This window comes from Serinus canaria, chromosome 15 (assembly GCF_022539315.1).
Source record: "Serinus canaria isolate serCan28SL12 chromosome 15, serCan2020, whole genome shotgun sequence".
Classification (NCBI taxonomy): Eukaryota; Metazoa; Chordata; class Aves; order Passeriformes; family Fringillidae; genus Serinus; species Serinus canaria.
Genome location: NC_066329.1, coordinates 8,467,457 through 8,487,386, shown reverse-complemented (window position 1 = coordinate 8,487,386; position 19,930 = coordinate 8,467,457). Strand labels below are relative to the sequence as shown.

The 19,930-nt window shown below is 44.2% G+C and overlaps 2 protein-coding genes across 2 annotated transcripts in view; both read left to right on the top strand.

Moving 5' to 3' along the window:
* EP400 (E1A binding protein p400) overlaps positions 1–10,411 on the top strand; it is a 47,689-nt gene extending 37,278 nt beyond the window's left edge. Inside the window, exons 43-54 of the mRNA XM_050980735.1 lie at positions 36–433; positions 791–809; positions 1,239–1,284; positions 1,372–1,481; positions 2,076–2,280; positions 3,182–3,345; positions 3,708–3,914; positions 4,218–4,413; positions 4,717–4,847; positions 5,222–5,383; positions 6,084–6,161; positions 7,902–10,411. Of these exons, the coding sequence (XP_050836692.1) occupies positions 36–433; positions 791–809; positions 1,239–1,284; positions 1,372–1,481; positions 2,076–2,280; positions 3,182–3,345; positions 3,708–3,914; positions 4,218–4,413; positions 4,717–4,847; positions 5,222–5,383; positions 6,084–6,161; positions 7,902–8,174 (1,989 nt within the window). The 3' untranslated portion in view covers positions 8,175–10,411. The remainder of the gene's footprint in view (positions 1–35; positions 434–790; positions 810–1,238; positions 1,285–1,371; positions 1,482–2,075; positions 2,281–3,181; positions 3,346–3,707; positions 3,915–4,217; positions 4,414–4,716; positions 4,848–5,221; positions 5,384–6,083; positions 6,162–7,901) is intronic.
* Positions 10,412–10,527: 116 nt separating this feature from the next.
* On the top strand, positions 10,528–18,825 carry NOC4L (nucleolar complex associated 4 homolog). The gene is made up of 15 exons (XM_030233085.2): positions 10,528–10,674; positions 10,769–10,892; positions 10,992–11,098; positions 11,373–11,480; positions 11,617–11,766; positions 12,355–12,454; positions 12,755–12,789; positions 12,892–12,942; positions 13,466–13,577; positions 14,205–14,265; positions 14,797–14,907; positions 16,487–16,650; positions 17,033–17,115; positions 17,862–17,975; positions 18,280–18,825. Exons 1-15 carry the CDS (start codon positions 10,579–10,581, stop codon positions 18,394–18,396), a joined length of 1,533 nt encoding a protein of 510 aa, XP_030088945.2. The 5' UTR covers positions 10,528–10,578; the 3' UTR covers positions 18,397–18,825.
* Positions 18,826–19,930: the final 1,105 nt, after the last annotated feature.

Genomic DNA, 19,930 nt, shown 5'->3' with positions numbered 1-19,930 from the left:
ATGATTGAAGACTGAAGGTGCCCCTTGCCTTGCAGGCGCTGGCGGAGCAGCAGAGGGCCCAGCAGCAGACGGGCCCCCAGTCCCAGCAGCCCCAGGCGGGCCAGCAGCCCCCCCAGCAGCCCCCCGTGCAGCAGGCCCAGGCCCAGCCACAGGCACAGGCACAAGCACAGGTAGTTCAGCAGCCACAGGCAGTGGTGCAGACTGCAGTCACTACTGTGGCCAACACAGCAGTATTGGTAAGAAAGGGAGAGCTCGATGCCTCTGATGTAGTAACTTCAGTTCTTCTGTGTGTGCTGTATTTGTGTCGTGTTTTCTCTGGAAAGAGAGTTTTAGGTCAGTATAGTGAGATCAAAGATGTGTTTTCTTGTTTGCTTTCCCTGGTTATGCTGGGTGTCTTCTGGTTCCCTGATTTATTAAGACTATTTGTACCATTGTAGCAATAGATGTTGGCATTCTGAGGTGGAAAAACACTGTGCAAAGATGGTTTTTCCCTTTTCACTTTAGACTTTTATTTCATGAAGTCTGAGTGAATAGTTGCACGTGGTCAACGAGTTGTGTTTGTACAGAGAGCTTGCAGAATACAGAGAATAAAAGAGAATGTAGCTGTAAGAACAATTCATTTAGAGCTTAAAATCCAAAGATTCATTAACCTTTGCGAGGCAAGTGAAGTGATGCATCCTGCAGGAAACACCATGGTGCTTTTACTGCAAGTTTGTGCAAAGTTTTCATGTCTTCCCTAAATCTAGAGTCTGAATGAGTCTAATGACTGGTCTGTGGCTTTTGTATTTAGAACCAGTCCAGTTTGCATAGTAATGTGTGCAGGCAGTGGTGGATTTATTTGGCTTGTTGAAGATCAGGAGTACCACAGCTTTTGCAGAAATGCACTGAGGATGTGCTCTGACCCATTAGCATTGCTGTGTATGAAGTGCTTAGTGATGTTCTTGTGTGAGTGGTTGTCCAAGGGATTGCTCCCTTCCTCTGCTAACAGGGATGTCCAGTGACCAGGGTTTACCACACACTTGGCTGGTCTACAGTTGCTCATTAGTGAGGCAGAATGCTGATTTATGTATGCAATAGTTGCTGTGATCTGTAAAGTCAATGAACAACTGCAGAAATCTCTGTGTGTTCCATTGAATTTTTGTTATTTTGTCACTCCTGGAACACAGCACTGTGTTAAGCAATGCTCAGTTTTCTTTTATTGGTTTTCTGAACTGTTACCTTAATTGTCTTCTAATTAGGCAGGCACCATCAAAACAGCGGTGACGGGGACGAGCATTCAGACTGGTAAGGAGACTTTATAATTGGGCACAGGAGGGGATGGGACATTGGGATTTCTCTCAGAATCTCACATTAATCCTGGCTTGCTTTCAGCTACAGTGAGTGGAAATGTGATCGTGAACACTGTTGCTGGGGTCCCTGCTGCCACCTTCCAGCCCATCAATAAACGTCTGGCCTCACCTGTTATACCTGGGACGCTGACTGTGAGTAGATCCTGTCACTAGTTGTGTCCCTGGACACACTGGATTGCATGTCTTGTCAGCATAGCTTTAGCTTTCCATGTTGTCAGAAATTCTGCTGCTTGCAAATGTCATGTGCATCTTGGGGTTCTTTATCAAACCTCTCTCTCTTACCAAAACATCAGAACACATTGGAATGGTTTATCAGAAAAAAAAGCTTAATACTGTTGCAAATAGTTTATAGGGAAGTGCTGCTAAAAGCAATGTATTATGTCATTAAGATTTTCAGCCTGTAAACTGTTTTGTGCTTTATTAATTATGATCTTTATTATTATGTTAATGGTTTAAGACTATGGAAAATAAAGCAAAATATTGAAAGGTACTAAAATCAAATGTCTGTAATGGAGAGAAGGGTTTGTTGATCAGCCTTTTGGAAAAAGATTTAACCACATGCTGATTTTAAGATGCATTCAAACAGATGTGCTAGACAGATTTGGGGCTTTTGTTCTTTTGCATTTTTCATGCTTGTTTTATAAAATTGCCTAGAAGGTTCATTCCATTTCCAGCAGGGGAATGTAAGGCTGGGAAGGGAGCAGTAATGGCTGTGTTCCCTTGCAGACCTCGGGAGGCACCGCCACCGCCCAGGTGGTTCACAGCCAGCCCCGCGCGGCCGCGGCGCCCGCGGCGTCCACCGAGCTGGTGACCATCGCCTCCACGCAGGGCGTGCGCGCCGTGACATCGGTGACCGCTTCGGCCGTGGTCACCACCAACCTCACCCCTGTGCAGACCCAGACACGGTCTTTGGTCACCCAGGTTACACCAGGTAATGATCCTGTATAGTGGATATTTTTGCCCCCAACGAGGGGGAGAGAATGATGCATCTGACTCCATCTTATCAGCAAGCTAAATTACTTTATTATACTCTATTATTCTTTATTATGTTACATTACATCTAAACTGAATCTGCCCAGCACTCGACTGCACTCCACTGCACAGAATCTTCTGACTGTCAGCCCACAGTCCCAACACACACACACACACACACACACACGCTTGGCCCTGATAGGCTGAGGAAACAAAACACCATCACTTTGGGTAAACAATCTCCACATTGCATTCTACTTTTGCACAAACACAGGCACAGCAAATGAGATAAGAATTGTTTTGATCATTCTCTGAGGTTCAGAGAATGTGAAACTCAGAAATATTCTTGGGAAGAATTGTGCCTTGCTTTTCTCTGTGAAGAGAAATGTGGCAACAATCCTGTGTTCAGGGACTTTTTCCAGTAGTGCACAAAGGGCTCCAGAATTCCTGTTGGTGCACCACCACCAGTCCCACAATATTGGAAGTCTGGGATGCAATTAAACAGGCTATGATTTTTAACTTGCTTTATTGTTGGTACTCAGATGACATTTATCTCCAGTATTTCTGGATAAAGTATGGCAATAAAGAGCTTGGCCCCTAGGCATTGCAATTTAAAAATATTATTAACAATCTAGCAGTAAAATATTAGAATTGACTGTCTTGACTAAAAACCATTGTGAAGAGAGGCCCTTGTATTTTATGATCTATGCTGCTTTTACATCATGCTTTTACATAATGTATTTGTGTGCTGGAGCAGAAAAATAAGCATTTAACAGCTCAGCTTCTCAGGTGAAATTCATGAGTAAAACTGAATGATAAAAAGAATTTGTCATAATGTTTTGTTTTTTCTTTATTCACAGCTACACCAACAGTCCAGCTGTCAGGCAAAACCATCACCCCTGCTCACTTCCAGCTTCTGAGGCAACAGCAGCAGCAGGCTGCTCAGGTGCAGGTCCCACAGATCCAGGCTCAGGCACAAGCCCAGTCTCCAGCTCAAATAAAAACTGTAGGGAAACTGTCACAGGTGAGGAGCCACTCATGAAGTAACCTAGCACATTGCTCTCATTACAGTAATCTTCCTTAGCAGTGTGTGTTGTGTCCTGTTTACTTGGGTACAGTGAGATGTATTTCCCTCTTAAATTTCATCCTACTAGAATTTCATGCAGGCAGTGAGTCTGACAGCACTTTCAATAGTAGAGTAGGGCAGGAGGGAAAGCACTTACTGCTGCTCACTGGAAGCCATTGTGTAAAAGAGTTACATTTTAGATACTTGATCTTAGCTCTAGTCTGGTACAGAATGTTTCTCCTTGTAAGCTTTGGATTCATCTCCATTTTTCTCCTGTAATGTAAACCCTTGGAAATGATGGAGGTGTTTGATTTTTGCAGGAGCAGCTGATCAAGTTGCAGAAGCAGAAGCTGCAGCTGCCCCAGCAGCAGGCAGCACAGCAGACACAGCAAGGGGCACAGCAGCAAACAGCACAAGTGCAAGTGCAGCAGCAGCAGCAAACCCAGCAGCTCACTGCTGTGACAGCCCCTCGTCCTGGCGCTGTCCTCACGGGCACTACGGTCACCAACCTGCAAGTGGCACGCCTGGTGAGTTGGCTTTGACTTGGCAAAAACCGTTTCAAACATCTCACTCTTGGCTGGTTTAAATGAACTGGGCACTGCTCATTCACACTCCCAAGTGCCCTTTGCATTGCTCTGGCAGTTCAGAAGGAGCAGCTGTAACATAAATAGCTTTACATTGTATTTACCCATTGATACCATCTCTGAATCGTGTCACTGTACAGGAGCCATTACATTTAGAAACATTTACAGCTATCACTTTGTAATCACCTGTTATATGCAGCAAATCTTTCTGTGCTGGTACAATAATCTTCATTCCTTATTGCTTAGACTCGTGTTCCTGCTTCCCAGCTCCAAGCACAAGGACAGATCCAGGCCCAGACTCCACAAGCAGCACAGGTTGCTCTGGCAAAGCCTCCAGTGGTGTCTGTTCCTGCTGCTGTTGTGTCATCTGCAGGAGTCACCACACTCCCTGTGACTGTGGCAGGCATTAGTGTTGCCATTGGGCAGCCACAGAAAGCAGCAGGTATGTGAATGCAAGTTGGAAATAGGAAGAGTTGTATTTCATAGCAGTCTCCTATAGTATAGATAATTTTTTTCTTGTAGGAAGATTGTTGTTCAAAAAAAAATTAGCTTACTCATGCCTGTAGATAAGAAATTTTCTCTACTGTCAAAATCATGTCTTATTCCCATTAAAATCAGTGGGTTGTTAGTGCTCAAAGCTGTGCAGATTCTGTAAAAGCAGAATCTGTGTGTGTGAGGTGTGATTACTGGTACAAAGCAATAAACTGAAGACTCTTACAGTTCTAATTATTTCTGTAATTTTCAGGAGGCCAGACAGTCGTTGCACAGCCACTGCATGTCCAGCAGCTGCTGAAACTCAAGCACCACCAAGCAGCACAGCAGCAGAAAGCCATCCAGCCCCAGGTTGCACAGGGACAAGCTACTGTGCAGCAAAAGGTACCATTGTCTGTTCTCCTGTTAATTTGTGCAGTGGTTCTGGATGACCAGGACACCCCTAGAGAGTCAGTCAGGATTTCTAGGGGTGAATCTTAGAGGTTCTCAGGTGCTTAATTTTTTCTGTAAAGTGGTTGTTTGGTAGTTTTTAGTAAGTCTGTTGTGTGTAAGAGAGAAACTTTTCATTAAATACTTTAGTTCTGAATCTTGTGTAAATGCATGAAGGCTTTCCTCTAGGGCTCATTTTTTTTTACTGCTAATCCTGGGAGAATTTTTTTTCAACAAATTAAATGTAGTTAATCTTTTTTTCCCCACACAGCTTTCTTTAAAATACACTTGCCTTTGTAGTGATTAATGCCCTTTTTTCTCTTGTGCAGATAAATGCTCAACAGGTCACGGTCCAGACCCAACAGCAGACTTCACAGCAGCAAAAAGTAACTTATGCTACACAGCCTGCCATTAAAACACAGTTCTTAACAACTCCAATTTCCCAAACCCAGAAACCAGGTGGAACCCAGCAAGTGCAGGCCCAGATTCAGGTACAGGTAACACAGGTTTGCACCTTTAAACTGTACTGGGACTGGAGAATTGTAAAGACAACAGGTGAGGTAGAATTCAGCACCCACTCATTTTAATTCTAGTCACATGTTCATTTAAATTGACTTTTTAATAAAATTCATTGGTGCTGTATATGTGGCCTTACAGCAAGTCAGAGCAACTGTTTGCCTTTTCTCTTTGAAATAAAATAATATAGTCACTCCTTTTTATTAGGCAAGGGATTCTATACTACATTTACTAAGGAAAATTCAGCCAGAGTTTTTCCTGTTTCTGGTGCTGCCTCAGAGCCTGATCTCTGTTAGCCTAGAGTAGGTGACAACTCACATACTTTCTTTTCTGCATAACTGGATCAGCCTAACCAAGGAAAAAGAAGGAGGTTAGGAATTGGAAGCCTTACTCTTTCAAAAGTATACCCCAGATAATGGAAGCTGTTAGAACTCATGTGCTTCCTTCAGTTTTCTAGGTAGTTGGGAGGAAATGACTCTGTTGTAGTTAAAATGGAAAATATTTCTCTTCCTCCCCTAGATAAGTTCTACTTTTCACAGATCTGAAATGTTTCATAAACATTCAGCCTCACTGAAAATGCCAAGCTGGAACTTACCATGAACAGGCCTTGGTGTTTTGCCGCTATCAGCAGCTTTTTATTTTGATCCAATCTTTCTTTATTTCATATCACTACAGGTTGCAAAACTCCCACAAGTGGTCCAGCAACAGGCTACTGTTGCCAACATTCAGCAGATGGTTTCAGTTTCCCAACAGGTAGGTTTTGCTCTTGTCAAATATAGCACTAGAAACATGATCTTTAGAAAGCTCATTTTTTTGGAATGTATGTATTTTTTACATCATGTGTGGCATAGGTAGTATTTTTGAAGGATATAGCAAGTGTCTTTCTATAAGAATAAGTCTTGAATACTGAATCAGTTGAGGTATATTCTCTGGTCTAAAACTTTCATAGGTGTAGCAATGTTTGTTCATCACTGTAGATAAACTGAAAAACAGATTTTTAAAAATGTTTTCTAGAGCTGAAAGGATGTTTAAAGATTGGTTTCTGGTGATAGTCAATATAGCAAATAATTGAACTAATGAGCACCATCTGAGCTTTTTCCACAAAAATTAGGACAAATGGAAGGTTACAAGTTGGTTTGTTTCAGTTCATAGAGCTGTGCCAAGTGCTCTGTAGAAGGCAGAATGGTGTGGTAGCTGTTCCAAATATGTGCTGGTAGCAGACAGGGCTTGGGCAGGAGAAGCTCAGATGGTTTGGTTCCCCTCCCCTAATGACCAGGCAGTTTAATTAACACTGTTCAGAACAATGTCATCCAGATCATTAGCAACAGTCCTAACTTAGGCAGTTGATTGGCAGGAGTGATTTAGGGTGGATGAAGTTCTTGCCTTTGGTACACAAAAATCTGGGCCAGTCAGTTCTTAATCTGCCACAGTTCACAGTGCAGTGTTAAATCTGTGACTGTTATCTCAAAATGGTGATAAAGCTGTCTGATAACCACCTCAGATGTGAATGCTTCAAGGGCAGAGTAGACAGCAGGAAGTAAAAACCTCATCAGTCAACACAACTTGAGGTGCCCTGAAGTCAGGAAGAGCTCCTAAATAATTTTCAAAAGTCATCAATGGTGGCATAACTGTTGGAGTCTGTGGCAAAAAGAGAAATAGTTTCCCTCCCATGTACACCAGTGACTTCAGTGGCAGTGGGTTTAGGCCATGATAAGTATTTTTTAAGCTATGTTCTTTATGTGTATGTGGCATTCATTTTATCTGCATTTTTAGTGTTTCCCCCTGGAATCCTTTTGGATCATTCAGGAGTTAATTTTTCCTCTGGAGAAATCCTTGTAGCTTTGTTTGGCTTCTGCATCTGACAAAGGCAGCTGAAGCTGCTCAGTTTTCATTACCTTGTCCTTTGAACAAGGAGATGTTGATTTTTTTTTTCTTCCTTGCTCTATGAAAATTAGATGTCTGGATGGAGTTCAAACTATTCTGCCATAAATTACAATAGAGAATGGCAGCTGTAGTCTGAAAGGGAAATGGCAGAGACTGGTGGGCAGCCTCAGTGGCTGTATTTATTGTCACAATATGGGTGCAGAGTCAGCATTTTAACCTCTTTGGTCCTCTGGCTGTCCCTCTGTTCTTTTCCCTGCTCCTTCACTTCTGCAGTACAGGAGTTTTCCTATATATCTGCTAGGGTTCCTGTACCTTTCATCTGCCTTCTGAGTGTATCTGAGGGCATGTCCTTGGATTTGCACTGCAGAGACCTGAGTTACAGGCACTTTGGCTCCTAGTTCTGATTTATAAGGCTCTAGAAAATGTGACAGAGTGGTGTTCTCAGTGAAACCACAGAGCCTCTGTTCCCAGAATCATTGTCTGAGATGTTTGTCAGTTAAGACAGCAAATACCTAAGGAAGGTGGATTCCTTCTGTAGAGCAGAAGTGTAAGGATTGCTCAGTTTAATGCCAAACCATTTTGTAATTGCCTTTTCCTCCTGATGTGCAGGTACAAGCTCAGCCCCAAACTGTGACCCTTTCTCAGACGACAGCAGGTCAACAGCAGGTTCAGGTGATCCCTGCAACCACTGCTACTGCTCAGGTGGTGCAGCAGAAACTGATCCAGCAGCAGGTTGTGACCACAGCCTCTCCCCAGGTTCAGGCTCCAGGTGTACAGAACCCAGCCCAGACACCAGCAACACCCGAAGCCCAGAGTCAGCAAGCAAAAGTACAGATGAGGACACCGACTGTCAGATTAAAGGCACCTACTAAACCAAGTTGAACTCTTGCAATAACAGAAACACAGTACTTTGTGTTTGCTGAGACAAGTGAGAAGCTACTCCAAACATCCAAATGAAGACAAAACACCTCTATTTTATTTTTTTTTTTTGTAGCAGAAGGTTTCTTGCTGGTGAACATTTAAACATGAAAACTCACATGTAACTTCAGTGTATTAGCAACTGTTTAGCACTCAAACTCTGTACAAGATGCATTCTGCCTGTGTTCTCTGTGCTCATTTAAACCACATAAAGTAAGCATTACTTAGGTTGAAATTCTGCCCAGCTTCTCAAAAGTGAAATGGTGATCTGCCATAAATGTCAGTAAAATCCATCTGTGTTAGAGCACCACACCTGCCTGTGGCCATGTGCAGCTCCTTGCTGTAGTTCAGTGTGTGCTCAGTACCCACAGTGAAGCCACACAAAGAACCAGGTGTAGTTGATACAGCACAGTATTTTCCACCTGTACAAAAGCTCTGTGTTGTTCTTCCCTGTGGTGAACACCCCTGGAAGATCTAATACAGGCTTGAAGTGCTCCCTGCAAAGTTTAGCCAATAAATGTGAAAACCTGTAAGTATATGTAATTAAAAAGGAAAAAAAAAGGTTTCATTCTCCATTTTTGTAAGTCTTTTAAAATGTTTGTTAGTAGTTTTTGTGTACAGTTTACTGAATCACCCAACCTGTGTGCTCATTCTCGTATTTCACTTTAAAATAATGGATATTTTAGGCATGAGCTGAGTAAATACTGTGTTGATAGTAAATGTGTATTAAAGTGTAGCCCATTTTCTTTTTTTGTAAAAGAATTGTTCAGTAGATACAGCTAAACAGATGATCCATATCTGTTTCTCATGGGACTTCTGTCACAAAAAATCTCCAGCTGATAAAATCTTATCTCTCAGTTTCATTCTGCTCTTGCAACATGTTTAAATGTTCAGTACTTTTTACACGGCTTTCAGCTTAGGGGGTGGGGGGCTGGGGGAAGGGGAGAATAGTGAAATTAAATCTAAGACTTAATTCTTCAACTGTGTAAAGAGTAAGATCTAACTTTTGTACTATTCTTTTACTAAAGCTAACAATGAATGTATCTTCAGGTGGGTATTTTGGATGTGAATAGAGCGTGGCCTCTTCCTCCAAATCAGTTTGCCTTATTGTTGTGGAGGGAAAAAAAAGCAAAAAAGCTGCATAGAACTGTGGGGGGTTTCTTTACTTTTCTTGCATACAGTGAATAACAGACTTTGCAAACAGCACTGAGTGAGGAATCAAAAAGCCCATGGTGGCTTGAAGGGATTTATTTTACTTTGGCCATAAAACTGCACAACCTTTAAAATCCAGACAAAATTACAACATTCCTTTTCTGAGATGGTTTTAAAATTATTTTTTCATTCTGTGATCTTTTTACTCTTTTAGGAAAGGAGCCTATTTAAGGGCAAGGAAAGCATATATTTTGTTTTTACCTCTGTATGTCCACACTTGTTGGTACCTGGCAATCCACATGGCTTAAACAAGAAAGAATTCTCAGCCAGCTCCTCTGTTAGTTGGGATGGGTACAGCCAGTTCTGTTCAGATCACAAATGTAAACATTGGCTCAGGCAATGTTCCTGATTTTTTTATTTTATACCTCTTTTGTCCTGCATACTTTTTTTCTTGGACCCTCAGGTGTACAAATACCAAGGGCATTTTGGATTTTTTTTAAGCTGTTTTTGCATGCATTAGTATTCCCCTGACCCTGCTAACCCCTGGCATGTGCCATCCCCTAAACTTCACGGCCAGCCAGGGAGCTGGCACTGCTGACAGCAGAGTAGTTTAAAATGCAAAGCAGATGCAGTGGTAATGGATAGTGACACTGTGTACAGTATAGCCTTGCTCATCCAAAAATATTGCTTAGGTAGCCCCAGGTTTACTTTTAAGTGTTTAGCTTTTATGATGTGCATGAAGGTCGGGGTGGGGGGGAACAGTTCCAGCAGTGGGAGAGCTGCTGGCTACGTCGTTGTGCTGGTCTGATTTGGTGTCTAAAGAGGCGATTGTTTCTTGTTTAGGTCAGTTGATGAAGATAAAAAGTCACCATTTTTTTTTTTTCCTCCTAATTATTTTTTTTTTCCTCCTTTCGATGTGTCTTTCTCCCAGGAGTGTGTTAGGAAGTCAGCCTGTACATAAGTGATGAACATTTGTACTCGACCCAGTAGGATGATAAGGAATAGTGCTGTATCCTACCTGAAGGTGTAATAAAGTGTACATTTTTATACCGCCGCCTCGCCCTGCCTTCTGTACCGGGGCGGGTTACGGGAGGGGCGCTGTGGGTGGCGGGACCGACCCATCCCCATCCCCATCCCGATCGCGATCCCCGCCCCGGTGCCGGCCCCGCCTGCGGGCGGAGCGGCCGCGGCTCCTCCTCCTTCCTCCGCGGCGAGCATGGCGCGGGAGGCCGCTCTGGCCGCCTGCCTGGAGGCCGTGCTGGGCAGCCGCTCCAGCGCCAACCGCGTCTTCGAGCTCCTGGAGCCGCTGGCGGTGCGGGCCGGGCCGGGCCGGGCCGGGCGGGGGAGCGGGCTGAGGGAGGGAGGGCAGCGCGGCCGGGCCGCCGCTCTGACACGCTGTTCCCCAGGGCCAGGAGGATCCGGAGGACATCGTGAGCGCCGCCAGGACCTGCAGCCGGCTCTTCGGGGCGCTGCTGGAGCGGCGGGAGCTGTTCGTGGGACCGCTGCCCGAGCAGGACGCCTCTCTGGGCGGTGAGCGCGGAGCGGGGCCCGCGGCGCTGGCCGGGACAGGCGCGGCCCGGCCCGAACCCAGCCTGTGTGTCTGTCTGTCTGTCTGTCTGTCCCTCACAGAGAGCTACAGCGCCCAGGACAAGTACAGGATATGGATGCGGCACCGCTACGGGGACTGCGTGCGCTGCCTGGGAGAGCTCATGGGGCACGACGCCTTCCAGGTCAAGGTGGGTCCTGAGCCCACGGGGGGGTTCACGGGGGTCCCTTGAGGCTCTCGCCCGGTATTTCAGTGTGAGAGGGCAGGCGGTGCTGTAAGACAGCATTGATGCTCTGATTCACCTCTGCTCACCAGCAGCGAGTATGCAGCTTTCTCAGGAAATAATATTTCATTCTTTCTCCTCTTGAAAGTTGCCTCCTTTGGGTTTGACACGTGGTGTTCTTGTTCAGGTGGTTTTTTTGTTTTTTTTTTTTTGGTGACGTTGTTTTCCTTTTTTTTTAAAGGAGTTGGCACTCTGCACGCTCATGAAGTTTGTAGAATTGGAGGCACAGTATCCATTGATCAAAATAGAGTGGAAGGGAACTTTAACTTTTCCATGTGACCTTCTTAAGGTAAGCTGCAGAACTGAAAAGTCCCTCCCGTCAGTGACCTGATGGCACACGCACTCATGTGCCCTCAGCCTCTCACTCTGTGCTCTAGTACTGTGAGAGTCTGACTTGTTGCTTTCCTTTCCAAACCCTTTGTTAGGTGGTTGTTGATGGTTTGCTTCCCACCACCGAGGACGCCTCCCTGCTGATCTCCCGCTTCCAGGAGTACCTGGAGTACGACGACGTGCGGTACTTTGTCATGAAGGCTGTCACTGCCAGCATCGGGCAGGTCATGCAAAAGACAAAGGAGGTAACAGATTCTTACTGCTCCGGTGGCTCTGGATGAGCTGTTCTGGGTTGTGCATCTTGTGTGTGAAGCAGGGAGGAGTTAGAAGTATATGGAAATATTTGGAAGCCAGAGAAATGAGTTGTGCCCATCGAAGGCATTGATTTTGTTTTCTTATGTACGTCAGGATGCCAAGACTGGCTTTACTCTGAAATCGAAAGTATTTCAGACACATACTGTTCTTTCTGGTCTAAGCTCTAGCTTCTGTTTTACCCAAATCTTCACAGCTTGGGTGACACACAGAGAACTTTTAATTCTGTTTTCTCTGGTGAAGAGGAAGATCCTATTTCCTTCATTAGATCCACCAGTTTTGTTAAGCCAGAATAAGTGCAGAGATAGGTTTCATGTTGGGTGAACAAGTAGTACTCCAGGCTGAGGCTGCAACAGAGAAGATACCAGTGTGTAGTTTATTTATGTAGTTTTTAATCATCATTTTCTCTTTCTCTTTCCTAAATATATTCAGTACTTGGAAACAGGGCAATATTGAAACCAGCATCTTGCTGTTTGATGTGGAACTTGCTTCATGTTTGTTTATATGCTTTTTTTCCTCAGAGGCCGCTGCCTTTTTACCAGCAGAATGTATTTTCCCTCATCTCACCCATCAACATGCCAAACAAAGAGTCTGAGATGGTCAGATTTATGGTCAAGCAAGGTTAGTAAACTCTGCATGATAAACTGTGTGTGAAAAGGAAAATTAGGTTAAGATTTCTAGTGTGTAAAGACTTTATTATTGTTTGCTGATGAAGAATTTCTGCTTCTTTGATCACTGTGATTCTAAACAGTCTTAAAAATCCACATTCCTCAGTCTACAGGGGGGTCTGTTATGGCCTTGTATCAAATTAAGTATTTTAGCCCAAGTTTTTAGAGCATCAAATGGCTAAGTTAAAAAGGGTCATCTTAATGTTTTGAATATCCATTTCAAGTCCAACATCTGGTTTCTCTTTCTTCTTAGATAACCGTGAGGAGTTGAAATTTTCAAAGCTGCAGGTAACTGTTCATTTGTGCATCAGATTTGAAATTTTCTCTGCTTAAAATAGAGCATTATCTGTACCAGTGTGTTTAACTCACTGTTTGCAATTCTGTTTTAAGGCACACAAACAGGTGTTTGAGAAAATGTGGCTGACTTTTTTGAAGCACAAGGTGAGTGTTACTTCTGCCACTGATCTGCATTGCTCTTTAGTTTAAGGATTGCTGATCCTTAGCAGTTGTGTCCAGCCTTGCAGGAAGGTGCTGGTAGAACCCCAGTATGTTTTGAGTGTTGGGTGGGGACAGCCCAGTGACCATTTCTGTTGGATCACTCTGCCAAGAAACATGACCTCAGATATGGCCTGCTTTTTCCCCTTATCCTTGAACATCTCTGCCCATAAGGGTGATCTGCAGCATAACAATCTCTGCTCACAAGTGAAGCTTCCCCAGCCTTTTTCCTGGTGGTTTTCACCATCTGAGTGATGACACTGTTAGTTGTGAGCACCTGCTTCTTGAATGAACTTCACTGGTGTCACTTGTAAACTCTCCCCTTTGGGAACTGCTGCTGCAAGCTGTTCTCTATTTTCCTGACACATTCCCTTCTGCTTGTGCACTGCCTTTTTGAGCCACAGGTTGCTGCTGCTGACTGAGTTCTCCCTGCAGTGCTTGTTTCTCTGTGTTGTTTTGTCCTTCACAGCTGCCCCCTGGCCTTTACAAAAAGGTTCTTGTCATTCTGCACGACTCTGTCCTGCCTTACATGAACGAGCCCACTCTCATGATGGATTTCTTGACAGTGGCCTATGGCATAGGTGAGTGAGAGCAGCATTTTATCCTTTGTGGTACCTCCAGCATGGGACAGATGGACTTGAAAGGTCTGCTGGATGCAGCACCACACCCTGAGTGATGGAATAGCTGTATTTTGGCTGGGATGGAGCTAAGGAATTAGGGTGAACTCCATTGTCCCTGAAAGTGAGATGATTTTAACTGTGTTTGTCAATGTCATTGCTCCTTGTGTGTAAGGAGAGTCATGTTTAAGGCTGTGGGGAAGAGTAGAATACTGGAGTGATGTGTTTTAAATATGGAGTTCAGCCAGTGCTGCTGATCCAAACACAGGATCCACAGATTCCTGCAGAAATGTCCTTTCTGAGCAGAGCTTTGCCTCCCCAGTGTGACTTTGTTGAGGAATTAGAGCAGCACATTTTGTGTCTGTCGTTGAACATTTGTTTTACTAAACTACAGCTTAATCTTTGTAAGAAACTTGGTAGTCTCTGGAAGGGTGCAGATGAAATTGTTTCACCTTTCAGCCATCACACTGGCTCTGATTTCAGCTACTGAATTTTGCTGCCCTTCTGGGAAGATTGTATTGTAGAAAAAGCTTAAAGATTATTTTTTTCTAGTTATTTTTATTGTGTTGATATCTGCCTGTTTTCTTACAGGTGGAGCAATCAGTCTTCTAGCCCTAAATGGGTTGTTTATTTTGATTCATCAGCATAATCTGTAAGTAAAAAGAGTATATTGTTTAAAGGAACATGGGGTTTTGCATTTATGTCTTTATGTAAGAGGAATTGGAATGGATTCACCACACCTTCAGGCTTTGAAATTCTCCCATGAGAAATCCAAACTGCACAAGAAGCTGTTTGGATGCTGAGCTTTTTTGGCTGTCTGATTTCTTTTACAACTGAACCTAAATAGTCTCTTCTCTAGACTGTGGTTGCTCAGCACTTAAAAACCAATTACCATTGATCTGATTACAGAGTGAAGCCATGGTCTTTGGTGTCCCTTTCAGTGCATCCTGTACCATTTGCAGTCACTGGACATGGCTTCACACCCTGAAGATGGCTGGGCACTGCAAGAGCCATAAATTCACCTTGCAGTTTGTTTTCAGGTGGTGACTGTAGAGGGAAGCCTGAGAGAGCCAAACAGAGCACAGCAGTGGGCTGGGGTGCTCTTAATGAAAGCACAATAACATTAAACACAGCCCCTCTGTACACCTCTAATGGATGTTGTATTTTTCCTTTTTTCCAACAGGGAGTATCCTGACTTTTACAAGAAGCTGTACAGTCTGTTAGACCCTTCCATCTATCACGTGAAGTACCGAGCTCGCTTTTTCCACCTGACTGATCTGTTTTTGTCTTCATCGTAAGTAGCATCTTTATTATGTATGCTCACATATTTTCCTCCTGCTTTTCTGTTCTTGAGCAGTCTCCCACACGTCTGGATTTAATGTATTCAGTGTGCCTGCTGGATTAGATACATTTTCATGTAGAAAACTGAATCCGAGGCTATTATTGTAGTCTTGGGTAATTTTTCATGTGCTATTTTTGAAGATTTGCCTCAAAGCCATAGATTTTCAGAAAGGAAGAATTGCAGTTAGTTATCAGAGTTTGAGCTGCAAGTGCTTATGGATGTGTTTTTGATCTCTGTTCCACTTTGGGTGAAAGTGATGAATTCCCTGTCTTGTCTTTGTAAAAATGGAAAAGTAAAATTTGCAGGCTTTTTATAGATTACAAAGCTGTTGATAAATGGATGGCTTTTTGCAGACACAAAGCACTGAAATGTGAAGTGTTTGACAGCCTGTCTTGATGTTGTCAGTTCATTGTACACAGGGAAGAAACTGGATAGGCAGCTGGTCATATAGTTGCTGTCATATGTTATAAAATAAACCAGCAGTAACACAGCACCAGGCACTTCATATCCAGCCCCCTTGTAGTCCTGGTGTACTTTGGAGGGAGTGACAAGACCTGTGGGTAACTTTGTTGAGCCTTGCAGGTGTAGTAAGGCCTGAGTGACTGAAAATTGTCATTTTCATTTTCTGATGTGAAGAAGGGGACTAAATGAGGTGGTTGCTGTTAGAAATTTGCATTTTTACCATTAAAAAAATAAGAATTATGCTGCACATTTACACTACATGGGAGCTTTATGTTCCCATTAACAGCTGCAGTGCTTGGAAATGTTATGTAAATTTAACACCATAGCCTGTGTATTAATTAAACCAACAAAATTACAGAAGAAGAATATAATTAAGGTTCCCTGGCCAAGCACTCGGTTAATGAAAGGACTGAATAAAGTTTGCCGTGAGAATGGCTGTGTACAGGAGCTGTGCTTGGCAATGGTGCCACATGTCAGGATGGAATCTCACAGTGATCTGAGATTGTATTCATGCACTGTATGTAAATTCCCCCAAAATTTGTTCCAGTGAGCACACATTGCTGCTTAAACTTGAGATTCCTTGTCACCGTGATACTTTCTGAAAAGTCCTCTGTGCCCAGGATTCTTCTCCTGGGGAGATGAGAAGCCTCAGCTTCTCCATGTTTTGCTGCTCTGAAATGTGGTCTGGAGATTGTTTATCCAAATATGTGAGTTGGTTTTAATTAATGGCCAATCATGGTCCAGATGTATGAGACTCTCTGAGTTTTTATTGTTCATTCTTGTTAAGCATTCTGATGTATCTTTTCTCTTTCTTTAGAATAGTTTTAGTATAGCATTCTTTAATATAATATCATAAAATAATAAGTCAGCCTTCTGAGAACTTGGAGTCAGATTCTCATCTCTCACCTCATCCTGGGGACCTCACAAACACCACAATTCCTAAAGCTTCTCTTTACTCCACAGCCAAAACAGCCTGCTGAGCCCCGTGCCGTGCTGTTAGGGTGGCTGAGGCTGCTGGCTGTCCTGCCAGGGCTGTAACAGGCTGCTCCCTGCTGTCCCCTGTCCCCAGGCACTTGCCAGCCTACCTGGTGGCAGCGTTCATCAAGCGGCTGGCGCGGCTGGCGCTCACGGCCCCTCCCGAGGCTCTGCTCATGATCCTCCCCTTCATCTGCAACCTCTTCCGCAGGCACCCCGCCTGCAGGGTGCTGCTGCACAGACCAGCAGGGCCAGCAGGTAAGGGGGGACTTGTTTAATGCCTTTAAGGCAGCATAAAGAGGAGCGTTCCTGTGGAGGACAAGGGGAGATTGCAGTTCTGAGGTTTGGAAGGATCCCTTCGTCCTGTCCCTTGGGTTTGTGAAAGGTCAGCAGGCTCCTGCTGTTAAACTCAAAGCTATTCCAAGTGCCCTACTTGCTGTGCTCTTTAAAAGTAGCATGGTTCTGTAGTGCTGCCAGCAGTGGCTCTTGGGTCATGCTGGGATTTGTCAGTTTGTCCCTGGAACCATAAATGACTTGGGAAGGAGCAGCTCTGGCTGCAGCACTGCTCTGGGCCTGTGTTCCCTTTGGGTTTATGTACTTCACACAGGAGGTGTTAGCTGTGTGTCTCCTGTTTCCTTAGATATGTCAGAAGATCCATATGTCATGGAGGAGGAGGAGCCATCTGAAAGCAGGGCTTTGCAGAGCTCTCTCTGGGAGGTTCAGGTATGTCATCCCAAAATGAGCATCTGGGTCTGGTAACGGGTCTCTTCCACCCTTGCTGCTTCCTTGACATGTGTTAGCAGTGGACAGCCCCTCTCACAAGAGCCTGCTTGACATATATCTTGCAAATGAGATGAATTCTTTTACTCTGCATAATTTTCTGTCCTAGCAGAGGATTCCATATACCCTGGAGAGATGTATATGCTATTTAGTGGGTGGCTTGGGAGCACACATTTGAACTTGCAGTTCACAGCTGACACAGACTAAATAGCTGCAAATGGACCAGGCTCTGGAGGGGAGAGAGGAACTTGGTGGGCACTGATGGAAGTGAATTGAGTAGAGCCAGGTTATCCTCTAGAAATGGCTGAGGGGATTGTGTAGAGGACTGAAGCAGCAAGAAGAATGATGTGCAGGAGCTGGAATCCTGGAGAGCTGGAGATTGGTCGTGGCATGAGGGCACTGTGAGGTGGCAGAATTGAATTATGCAGTGTAGGCATGGCCTATGGATGGATTTGTCTTGAGCTGGATGTGACCATGTGAGAGGAACCTTTTGACATGTTTGAAAGATGCCTGAAATGAGGATTTCTTGAAGCTCTGCAGTAGCATGGTGCAGCAAACGTGGATCTGATGGAATTTGGTGGTCACTGGAGATCTGACCAACAAACGGGCAGACTCCTGTGTGGAAGTGCAGATGGATGTGTGTTACCCTGTACTTTTAGATTTATCTCCCATTTGTCTTGCTTCTCCAGTCTCTCCAGAACCATTATCACCCAGATGTGGCCAAGGCAGCTGCTGTCCTGAGCCAGACCCTGTCTGAAATGGAGGATGACATATCAGGGCTCCTGGAGCTCTCAGCTTCTGAGGTAATGCTGCTGTGCCTTTGTGAATGACTGGAACCAGAGGAAAGGAGGTTCTGGATGCAGCAGCCATGTCCTGTTATCTACCTTGCTCTGGGGAGGGAGCTACACTGACTTGGTCACCCAGAACCAGGGCAAACCAGGAAAATGATCTATTAAATAACAGCATGGACAGCAGTGGTGACAGGGCTGGCTTTTTTCTTTGAAGTGTTGATTTGCTGGATGGTTTAAGACTTTGGATTGTGCAGTGTTATTGGGGTGAAGAGTCTGTACTGAATTTTGACAATATTTTCTGTTTTTTATTTTGTAGCTTTTTGATAGAGAAGTAAAGAAAAAGGCTGTTGATGTGCCCCTGGAGTTTGAGCAAGTACGAGGTTTGTTTGGGAAGAAAAACGATATTTTTGCAGAGCACTTCAGTTTAGACTGATGCCATCTCTTACCAAAACACATCTGTCAGCAGCTGGATCTTAGAGACACACAGAAAGCTCCCATGTGCTCTGCAGCCCTTCCCTGTGAGGAGAGCTGCACTGCTTGAGCTGCAGCCTTCTTCAGTGCCCCTTGCCACTGCCCCTGGATGGACTTTGCTGTGTTTCTGACAGTTGCATACTGCCACCTGGTATTTGGGAGGGATTTTTCCTTGGAGCAAGGGTTTCTGGACTTGTTCATGGCTGGGATGCCAGTCCTTCCCCCAGAGCTGCTGGGGCTGGCTGTGACCAGGGGCTGCATCAACAGACATCTCCCTGCTGTTCCATGGGACTGAGGGGAATTGCATTCTCTGACTGCTCTTATTTTTCAGATGTTTTACTTTTATATGAGAGCTGACAGCCTGTTTGTAATAAATGTCTTCAATACATAAGTGTAAACACCTGATGTACTATAATTATATTTTTATATGCATTTTTAAGCTCATCTTGAGGGGGATGTTTATCTTGTACTCAGCACTCCCACATTCAAGGCATTGAAACTGGTTTGTCTAACAACTCAGAAGGTGCTCAGTAAATCCATCTAGGAAATGTTGCTGGTGTTCCTTCCTCTACATCCATCTCATGCACTGAGGTTGCTGGATTCCAAATGCTCATGAGCTTTGGAAGTGAACATAATCCTGGTGCCTTCTGTAGCAGGGAGGCCAGCTGATGTGCAGTGGGAGGCTAATCCTTGAGTTTTGCTTCAGAATGATAAGCAGCTTGGTGTGGTTTTGCTTGCAGCCTGCGTGTGTTTTAGGAGCTCTGGCCAGAGTGTATCCAGGGGCTATAACTTTTTAACTCCACTGCTACTGGATGCTTTTGTTAATTTTTCATATAATTCCAGAAGTCATGCACAAATTCCATTTGATGGGGTTCCCCCCAAGGTTTTAAGTTTGAGATAAACTCATTATTAACAGCACAGATGAACTCAGGACTTTTTTAAAACTCATTTTCAACAACTTAATGTTACCTCCTTAGATTTAAACTCTGCTTGCATAATTTGAAATCAAATTTTGTGGAAGAGTAAATTACAATCAGGAAAGCAGAGGCCAAAAAATCCAATTTCTGGCAGCCAAGTCTGGTTAAGTCAAGGAAAACTGCAGCTGTCTTGGAGACACTGAAGTGTTACATTTTCTTCATCCAGTTTTTTCATGCTTTCCAAACACTGGACGTGTCCTCACAGTGTAGAGCTCTACATCTTTTTTTTTTTTTTTCTTTTCCTTTCTGATGCTTTTGAATTCAGATAGGGTGTTTCTGAGGGTTGATATTTCTCCTCTTTTTCTTTGGAAGTCTCTTTCTTTGTTCTCTGGTGAAAGGGCAATGCTGCCTCCTCCCTGGCCAGCCTGCTTTTCTTCTTTCTTTGAGTTCTGGTATCTGAGGTGGGAAGGCAGAATGGTTGAGATGGAACTTTCAGCTTGAGAGGCCTCAGTTCAGGTTCACCCAAGCCTTGTATTTCATCTCTGAGATGTGTCTCCCTTTGTCATGAGGTTTTGTCTG